The 10,082-nt window shown below is 47.2% G+C and overlaps 1 protein-coding gene across 1 annotated transcript; it reads right to left on the reverse strand.

The window, feature by feature from the left end:
• Window positions 1-1,841: 1,841 nt before the first annotated feature.
• LOC118676084 (28S ribosomal protein S12, mitochondrial) lies at window positions 1,842-2,607 on the reverse strand. The gene has a single exon (XM_036349411.1). The coding sequence runs from the start codon at window positions 2,520-2,522 to the stop codon at window positions 2,103-2,105; it is 420 nt and encodes a 139-aa protein (XP_036205304.1). The 5' UTR covers window positions 2,523-2,607; the 3' UTR covers window positions 1,842-2,102.
• Window positions 2,608-10,082: the final 7,475 nt, after the last annotated feature.

The following is a 10,082-nucleotide window of genomic DNA, read 5'->3' on the forward strand; positions in this document are numbered from 1 at the left end:
GAGTTGGATGTGGAATCTTCCTATGGGGGTGGGGTCTTACTCTGTCTACCACAGCAAGAAGGAAACGTATTTCTCTCTCAAATCAATGTCGGCGGCCAGGGCCAGAACGGAGGGTCCGTGGTCAGAGCTCAGGTTCCCTCTTCCTTGTCTCTTCCATCCTTAGCAAGGAGTTTCCACCTCAGGGTGCAGGAGGACTCCTCAGACGGCAGCCAACACACCCACACTCCAACCAGCAGGCGGGGAAGAGGAGAGGAAGGACTTGCCCCTCTCTTTAAAGATACGTCCCAGTCCATGAACATCCCATGGGCCAGCACTTAGTCACATGGCCACACGAGCTGCAAGGGTGACGGGAAAACGTGGGAGTTATTCTGGGCTCATTGGGGCTACCGCTACCGCAGAGGAAGGGGAGGGTATGCATTGGGGGACGTCTAGCATTCCCTCCAGAGTGTCTGACTAAATCCTAAGATTATGTGCACATTTTCAGAGAATGACTTTAATTCACAAGCCAGTGTGCTTCATTCCAGAGGGCAGACAGTTTTCACCTAACTGCTACTAGGCCCATGCAGATCTTCGGAGAAAGGCAGCAAGCATTCTCCATGGAGCACCTCAACCAACGTTTCCTTAAACAACAATCAGAGGCATTTATATAGGTAACTTCCAGGGAAGAAGAGATGAAGTCTGATGGCTCCAGAAATAAGCACAGGGGTGTCTTCTCCAGACGCTCAGAGCGTACGGAGTGCTCAGCTTATCAGTGAGTGGGGACTTTGAGCTCTTACTGAAGGGGTGTGGCAGGTGGAGGAGCTGCAGCTCACAGAGGTGAGGTCCCAGGGCACAGAGAGCCAGGAAATGGTCCCTCTTCCTGTGCTGACCATGAGTTTCATGCAGGCCGCATGGGCACACCTCATGGGATGGGGTTTGGATGGACAAGGGACCCCCTCCCCATCCACAGGTAGAACCCTTCTCTCTCCCAGCTCAATAACCAGGTCAACACCGGGACACGCTCCTAAAATGTCCTCTCAATGCCCACTTCTTTCCATCCCGTATTATTGCCACGATCACTGTCCAGTTCCTCTTGTCTCTTGTTACCATGACCGCCAACGTTTCCTGACAGAGATGTTTAGTGAGAGGTTACTCTGCACACGGCAGTCAGAGGGTCTCTCTAAAGCACAAAGCTGATCACCTCATGTCAGGGTGAATGTGTCCCCCCATAAAGGAAGTCAGAGTCCTCACCCCCAGCACTTCGGCATGTGACTTTACTTGGAGGTTGGGTCTTATTATTTTATATATATATTTTTTATTGATTTTTTTCTTTTTACAGAGAGGAACAGTTAGAAATATCGATGAGAGAGAAACATCGATGAGCTGCCTCCTGCACAACCCCCACTGGGGATGTGCCCGCAACCGAGGTACATGCCCTTGACTGGAATCGAACCTGGGACCCCTCAGTCCGCAGGCCGACGCTCTATCCACTGAGCCAAACCGGTCAGGGCTGGAGGTTGGCTCTTGACAGAGGCCATTCAGGTAAAATGAGGTCACACTACTGGAAATACTTGTTCCACCCTCTCTTCCTGTCTAGGCTCTAGGCTACATACAGCGAAGATGATGCCTGCTTGGTTCCCAGGGAGTCCTCAGAATTTAGCATAATATATATTTGGCACCCAGTAAATAGATGTGAAAAAACAGATCCAATGAATAATATATTATCTTTAAATTTTTTTTCAATTACAGTTGACATTCAATAGTTTATTAATTTCATGAGTAACATATTTTTCTTGTAAATTGTGTACATATCTCTTTTTCCACTTTTTTTTTTTTTTTTTTTTTTTTTTTTTTTTTTCAGAGTCTGTGTGTGTGTTTATTGCAACCCCTTCTCATCAGATGGCAACAGGGTACAGTTCCAGCAGAAGCCTCTTGCACCAACACACTACACATGGACACCAAAGATGTCGGTGGGCTATTGGTGGTCCTGATGGAAGAGGAGCCAGGATTTGAACCAGGGCCAGCTGCTTCTAGAACTAGCCTAGCTTCCCAAGGATACTGCAGGAACCCACAGACAAAGGTTCTTGTTCTACGGAAACCCCAGCCCACCCTGCCCCTGGCGGTCACTTCTTCTTCTGCACATGGCCACAGTCATACTTGCCACGCACAACCTTGAGCTTGACACCAGGCAGGTCCTGGGTGCGTCCGCCTTGCACAAGCACAACATGGTGCTCCTGCAGGGTGTGGCCCTCTCCTGGGATAAAGCAGACGGCCTCTCGGCCTGTGCTGAGCCGCACGCGGCAGCACTTGCGGTTGGCTGAGTTGGGCTTCTTGGGTTTACGAATGAATGTGCGTAGAACCACGCCCTTCAGCTGCGGCCGGCCTTCTGTGGGACCCAGCTTTGGAGGCGGCCACTTCGGAGGCCCCCGACGGTGCATCTGATTCAGGGTGGCCATGGGGCGGGTGGCCCAGAGCCGGGGGACAAGGGCGAGGCTGTAGCTCAGGGGCACGCTGAGGCCCCGGAGAAGGCCGGACCACGACATCCCGCCGTCCGCAGCGTCCCTCACCGACCCCAGCAGGGCCAGCCGACACGCCGAACCCAGCCTCCCGCCACTCTCTTTTTCCACTTTGATCCCCAACTTTTAGCATTTTAAAACTTTCCAACGTACTTTCCAACATAGTGAGGAGTTGAGAAGTGGTACAGCGAACAGATATGTCCACTACATAGATTTTCTGTTTGCTTCCTCACATATCAATCCACTGACTCCTCTTGACTGAGTTTGGAATATTAGATGCCCTGGTGGTACCTGGCCACATGCCCGTTCAGTTTAGCAGATATTCCTAGGACACCTCGACCATGAGGTGAATATGCCTAAAAGTCAGACCCCAGGCCTTCATCCCCTTCCTTTCCGACCCTTACCTATTTTCAGTGTAGGTATCTATTTAGGAGAGATTATCTAATACAGTGGTTTTCAATCTTTTTCATCTCATGGCACACATAAACTAATTGTTAAAATTCTGTGATATACCAAAAAAAGTATTATATTTTTTGCCGATCTGACAAAAAAATAGGTATAATTTTGATTCAGTCACACTGGACGGCTATTATGTTGGCCGTTGTCATTTCTTTTACTTGTCAATCTCAAAGGGAAAAGAAGCCAGTGCCCCTGCCTAAACAGTCGGGTATGGCATGTTTGAAAAATTCTTGGGGCACACGGGTTGAAAATCACTGGTCTGATACAGCATTTTGCCCTCAGTTCAGGATTAATAAGGAAACTGTCCAGATAAACCAAGGGGATCTCCATGATGATGGAGAAAAGAAACCCATGGGGCCAAAACTCAAATGGAACAAAGGACACCTCATCTGGAGGAGCCCGGGGCTGGCAGCCGCTGTCCTGCTCAGCCAGGGTCTGAGAGGGTGAACCAAGACGTGGAACTTCCCTATGGGACTGTGGTAGCACCTGACATCTCCTTGCCACCCAGCCCTCCTGGAGTATCAGGAAAACCCAGGAGTCCCTGAAGGAAACAGAAGCCCAGGCTAATGAGATTGGATGCGGTCAAAACGGATACAGCCCAGGCAGCCGGCCAGGAGCTGGTGGGTCAGGAGACTGGGCTGCTCTCGGCCCTGTGTCCTCTGCACCCCTCCTGGCTGCAGGACCAGCGGGCACCCTGGCAGCTGCCCCGGGGCTGGAGGGAACCTGGCCTCCATCAACTTCACCAGCCCTGACATGTTCTTAGGCATTCATGAGCAAAGGCAGGAAATCAAGGTAATTTTGGTGATTTCTGCCAAGATAACGTCTTTCACAAAGGCTTCGCCTATTCTTGAAAGAATTATTAACTTTACCCAGTGGCACACATTTTGGGAGCTTGTTTTGTATGAGTTCTGGCTACACTTATTGTAAGAATTTTCTCTTAGTGGATTTACATGTTAGAATCTTGAGTAACTCTGGTACACAAACAGTCAGGGCACCATGGTCCGCAGTGGGTACGCTGTAGGAACTGTGAGCTGGCCCATCAGCAGCCTCTCCATGGTAAACACACTCTACATCGCTGCGGGTCGACCAGGGAAAGGGGTGCACGGCACCGTGTTCGCTTTCCACAGGCCGAATTCTCAGAAGGCTCGGAGAATGACATTAATGTAAGAGAGGGAACATACGGTTTTAACAAGGTTTCCTTTCTTTGCCTTTTTAATGCTGAGTTCATGATGCAGTATAAATGTTTCTCCGATGAAGGGTAAGGATCTTCTGTAAGGGAAGAAGGTCCAGAAACAAATAAATTAATTTTGTATATAACTTAAAGCAACTCCATCTTGGTAAATATATTTTTAAACTTTAATAGTAAATACCTTAAATTTTACGGTGTTTTTGAAATAATACATATTTGTGAGAAGAGCAAAAAAGAACCAAAATTATGAATGTTAATCAGCTTAACAACAACCCACAACCGTCAGACCAACTGAGAACCAAAATGAAAAGGCACCTGTGGTTCTAATCATCCCAGAACAGACACTGTTAATACTTGGGGGCAGTTCTTTTCCTGCTAGGCCGTGTGTGTGTGTGTGTGTGTGTGTGTGTGTGTGTGTGCGCGCGCCCGCGCGTTGCATATGTTTTGTTTGCCTGTTTTTCATAGCTATGATCATATTATAAAATTCTCTTCTTCAATAGCCATTTATCATTTCTCAGTTCTGTGGGGTTCACCTGCTGGTCTCACCTGGTGCCATTCATGTGGCTGCAGTCACAAGGCAGTGGGAGGAACCTCCCAGATGGCTGCGTTCATGTGTCAGGTCCTGGGAGAGAGCCTGGGAGCTCCTTGTGAAAAGCAGACGTGCCCAGGCCTTTCTGAAGCGCAGGACCGGGTTCCTTACCTCTTGCTGTTGGTCACGTGTGCTAGGATGTGCATGGCATGGCCTAGGCCCCTTCCTCCCCACTTGTTCATTTCTTGTTGGGACCTTTTCTGGCTCGTCTTGCTGATTTACTATCCAAATAAACTTTATAATCAATCTGCCTGGCTCCAGGAAGAAAGAGAAGATGGTTATTTTTATTGGTGTTGCTTTAAATGTACAAATAATGGGGGAGAGAATATTTTGATGATGTTGAACCTTCTTATCTAGGCATAGGGTATGCTTTTCTCTCTGTTCAAATCTGCCGATATGTTTTTAAATAATTTTTCTCACACGGAGTTTTCACATTTCCCATTAAGTCTATGCCTAATGTGTTTTATTATTTTCGAACTCTTTAATCCAACTAAGGCTTTTGGGGGGAAGGAAGTGGGTGACTCATGGTATGATAGCAAAACCTAGAATTTTTCTTCTAAATATAAAGCCATTTAATCTATTATTTACTGAATAATCCTCTATTCTCTATAGATTTATATCTCTTTTATCATATATTAAAATATATTGGCATCTCTTCTATCTTGTCCAATTGATCTTATGCCAGAATGATGCTTTATTAACTCTTACAACTTTACTGTTTTATGCTTAGTAGGGCTCTTTTCCCTTCAATTAACATTTTAAAAAATCTTTTTAACATTGTATGACTTTTTTCAGAAGAATTTTAACATAATTTCTTTAAATTTCCTCATTAAATATTATATTGAGAGAAATTAATTAAGCCTAAAAATTAATTTGATAAGACTGGGCATTTAAAAGTATGTAGATTGCCGTTTTAAAAAATATGGTACATATCTCAATTTTCATATTTCTTAATTTAGCCTTATAGCTATATTCATGTAACTCAAACATATATTAAATTCAAATTACTCCACGTATTTTATATTTTTATTGCTATTGAGAATACAATCCCTATTTTCACTTTACTTTCCAACTGGTTATTGCTGTTAAATAAAAATGCCTATTGATTTTTGTATGTGTAGCTGTTTTAAAATTTACAGACGCAACACATAAATGGCCAAAGAAGTAAGAGTCTTCGTCTGTCTATAAATTAACCCAGGTTAGCTCTCCAGCAACCATTTCTGCTGGGAGGTGGGGTGGGAATCAATCTTCCTATTCCGTGGAAACTCCATTGACAGTGTTTTACTTTCCCTGTTCACCTCCCCATTCTCCTTCTCCCTGAAGTATTCTGATATTCTTCCTGGGACAGGAGAGGCATATGGTCCCAAACCGCCATGCACCTTGGCCAGTGTCCCAGCTGGAGCCTGGTGCAGTCCGTTCCTGCAGTCCCAGGCAACAGCACGTGAGATCCGGCGCACGTTCCTGGCTCAGCCAGCAACTCACCCTTGCTGGACCTTCTAACCCTCTACCCTTGAGTCTCACCCAGTCTCTGAGTTTCCTATCATTTTCTCTAGCCCTGTCCGTCCCCTCCCCAAGTGGGTGTGGAATCCAGAGGCCAGACGGTGGGACCCTAACCTAGGCTCTATGCCGCTCTGCTCCTGGGTCACATCCTCTAGACCAGACGAGGTCATATCCTGGGGAAAGTGCTCTCTATCACACATTCTGTGATTCAGGATATAAATTTGACGAAGAGGGAGTTGGGGGCACCTACTGGGAATTACAAGGCATAAAAAAATACTTCAGCTAATTTTTAAAAAATATGATCCTACTGCAAACATTTATCTTGTCTCCATCTATTATGGAATGCAAACATTCACCACACAAAGCAGAGACAAAGTTAACATCTGCTTTGCCTATCGCCTTGCTGCCCTGCCCAACCACTCCTCCTCCCTTCCTCCTCCTCCTCCCGCTGGAGGTATTTAAAAGGAAATCCCAGATATCATATCATTTCACTCTGGCCAAATTTTCAAACTCTTTGTCTAATAACTTTTCTGAGGATTTTTCCTTTGCTTGTATCCCATGTGTTTTCCCATGAAGCATTCACACTTTGTTGAGTCGGTTATTGTATTTTTATTTGGTCCTGGAGTTAATGTATATGGAAAAGTAGGTCTTAGCTTCCAAGTACTTAAAATGTCTGGTGTTTACAGTGTCTGAATTGTACTTAGTTAATTTCATGGACTCAAAAGATGAATTTCCTGTTATTCTATCTTATTTGTTAACTGTGCCTCAATTATTTTGTTAAAATCTTGTATGTCTTTATTATTTTACCCACTCAATGTCTGACAGACTGTTACAATTTTCTACTAACTGTATCTGTCCATTACTTTTATAAGTCTAAATATTTTTGTTGTATATATTTTGTTGCTATATGTTACAGGTTTAATTTACTGTCACTGCCAAATTCGTATGTTGAAGTCCTAATCCCAATGCCTCAGAATGAGACAGTATTTGGGAAAAGGGGCTTTATAGAGATAATCAATTTGAAATGAGGTCATTAGTGTGGCCCTAGTAAATATGATTGTTAAAAAAAGGGAAAAATTGGAGGCAGGCACACATAGGGGAGAAGACCATGTCAAGATGAAGACACTAAAAAGACCATGTAGCCCTAGCCAGTTTGGCTCAGTGGATAGTGTCGATCTGCAGACCGAAGGGTCTGGTTCAGGGTTGGATTCCAGTAGAGGCCAATGACTATGTGGGAGGCAAACAATCGATGTCTCTCTCTCCCCCCTCCCTTCCACTCTCTCTAAAAAATCAACAACAAAAAGAAGACAATGTAAAGAGTCAGGGGAGAAGATGGCCATCAGCAGGCCAAGGAGAGAGGTTGGAGCAGAACCTGCCCTGGCAGCCTTCAGAGAAAACCAACCCTGAGACACCTTCAGACTTCATTCTCCAGAACAGTGAGAGAATACTTCGTTGTTTCACACTGTCGTTTGTGGGACCTTGTTACGCAGCCCTACGACACTAATACACTGTACTATTCTACCATGGTTTATGTAACGTGTCTTCACTATCCTATATATGCAAATTGACCGAACAGTGGAATGACCAGTCGGCCGGGGGCGGGGCCAGCAAGGGGGAGGTGCCAGGCCAGCCAAGGTGGGTGCCAGTGGGCAGAGGGAGGGGACGGCGATGGGGGAGGGGGAGCCCCAGCAGCGACTGGTGGTGGCAGAGGGGCAATTGGGGGGGGGCGGGGGCGGCTGCTCACCAGCCTGCGCCTCCCACAGGTCGCCTCCCGCAGAGGGAGGTCAGACTGTGGCTTAGGCTCACATCCCCCGAGGGCTCCTGGTCTGCAAGAGAGTGCAGGCCAGGCTGAGGGACCCGCAGAATGCATGAATTTTTGTGCACCGGCCTCTAGTCAGTTGGTAAAATAACCCTGGTTCCTTTTTTAAGTCACCTTTGACAGTAACATTGTACCCCTGCTTGATTTTTAGTCTTTTATTTTTAAAAAAATATTTTTATTGATTTGAGAGAGGAAGGGAGAGGGAGAAAGAGAAATAACATCAATGATTCGAGAAAATCATTGATCGGCTGCCTCCTGCACACCCCATACTGGGGGTAGAGCCCACAACCTGGGCATGTGCCCTTGACTAGAATCGAACCCGGGACCCTTCAATCCACAGGCCAGTGCTCTACCCACTGAGTCAAACCGGCTAAGGCTACTCAGTCTTTTAATGAAGACCCTGTGGCCCTTGCTGTAAGTTCAGGTGTTTGTTGTGCACACGCGTGTATCATGGTGATTGCTGACTGCGCTGTGAGCACTGGAATCAACGTGGGCGGCTGCCACTTAGTTGTGGCCTGGCCTTGGATGAGGATGGCACTCTTTTTGTGTCTCGGTGTTTTCCTTTTGTAAGGTAGGGGAATAGTAATGATAAGGTTGTTGTGAGGATAGAATAAATTAAAACATTCAAAATGCTTAGAGCAGTGCCTGGCCCACACGTCATTGATAAACACATGAGCTGCTATGAATCCTGTCAACTTCCCTGAGATGGAGGTACTATAAGGTCATTTTACAGATGAGGGTAACTGAGGCTCAGAGAAGTCAAGTCAGGAAGCTCGTGTTGCAGGCTGGGTTGCCAGGAGGCAGGCCTGAGGTAGAGGTCCAAGTGGAGGAAGTACATTCGGGGTGCTCTCCAGGTCAACAGGTGTGGAGGGTGGCGGTGAAGGAAGCTGGGTTAGGTTGGGCAGAAGGAAAGGTTGAACTGTGACGCGATCGTAACAAAGTTCTCCAGTGGGAGTGGAGTGGTTCAGTTTTGATGCTCCTTTCCAGGGGCGGAGCCGAATTCCCCTTCCCTTGGGTGTGGGCTGGATTCAGGGACTCCCTTCTAACGACCAGAAGAAAAGTGAACAAGAAGTCAGAGCCTTGGCCATACAAGGGCCTGCTGGCTGTCGCCCTGGGATCGCCTGGTCTGGAGAAGTTAGCTGCCACCTGAGGGGGCTCTGCAGCGGCCAGTGGAGAGTCCCGCACGGCGAGGAACCAAGGCCTCCAGCCAACAGCCATCTTGGAAGTGGACCCTACAGCCCAGCCCAGCCTTCAAATGCCTGTGGCCCGAACGTTCTGACGGTAACCAACTGAGACCAAGAGCAATAACCCCGGTTGAAGCCGCAACTATTTTCCTGACCCACAGACACCAGGAGACAGTGTCTCCTGTTTTCAACTGCTAATCGTGAGGGTCATCTGTTATGCACAACAGATACTAATACAGGGACCTTTGGAGCTGGAACCGTCCCTCAGCGTTGTCCCAAACTCAGGTGAGGAGGAGAGGTCTTCATGTTGACTGCGTTCATGAGATGTGGCTTGACCCTCTAGAAGGGACCATGACCTTGGGCAAAGCAGCGATCCTCAGCTGAGGGTAAGTTTCTGAAGAATGACTGAGCTGAAAGCTGTTGAGACCAAACTCTGAGCAGCTCGGGAGCATGGCCTTCAGTCCTGAATACAGGCCTTGGGGGAGTGTCACAGCCTCCCCCAAAAGACCTTCAGTGAGACCTACTGTCCAGGAGCGCTCGCTTACAGCTGAAAGCAACAGGCACAGCGCCGTTTTCTAACGAAAGGTGCCTACAATCGACTTGCCGCAGGCTGAGTAAGAAGATGCGGATGTAGCCCTGTTTCCACCAAACATTCCCCCTCCTCTCCTTTTCGGTCTCTCCAAGGATGCAGGGGAGGAACGAAAGGAGGCAGTTGGCCTTGTGGAGAGGAGTGTTTCTGGTGGGAAGTGATGGAGAAGAGGCTGTAGAATAGCCTCTCCTGTCAGTGGGACCTGCTGGAAGGAGAGGCTGGTACTCCATCCCCTGCTTGCCTATGTGTCTAGTCAGC

The sequence above is a fragment of the Myotis myotis genome, unplaced genomic scaffold (genome assembly GCF_014108235.1).
Source record: "Myotis myotis isolate mMyoMyo1 unplaced genomic scaffold, mMyoMyo1.p scaffold_m19_p_2, whole genome shotgun sequence".
Classification (NCBI taxonomy): Eukaryota; Metazoa; Chordata; class Mammalia; order Chiroptera; family Vespertilionidae; genus Myotis; species Myotis myotis.

Bases quoted from the DNA above. Each gene is read 5' to 3' on its own strand.
- LOC118676084 (XM_036349411.1), bottom strand. From the start codon at position 2,522: ATGTCGTGGTCCGGCCTTCTCCGGGGCCTCAGCGTGCCCCTGAGCTAC.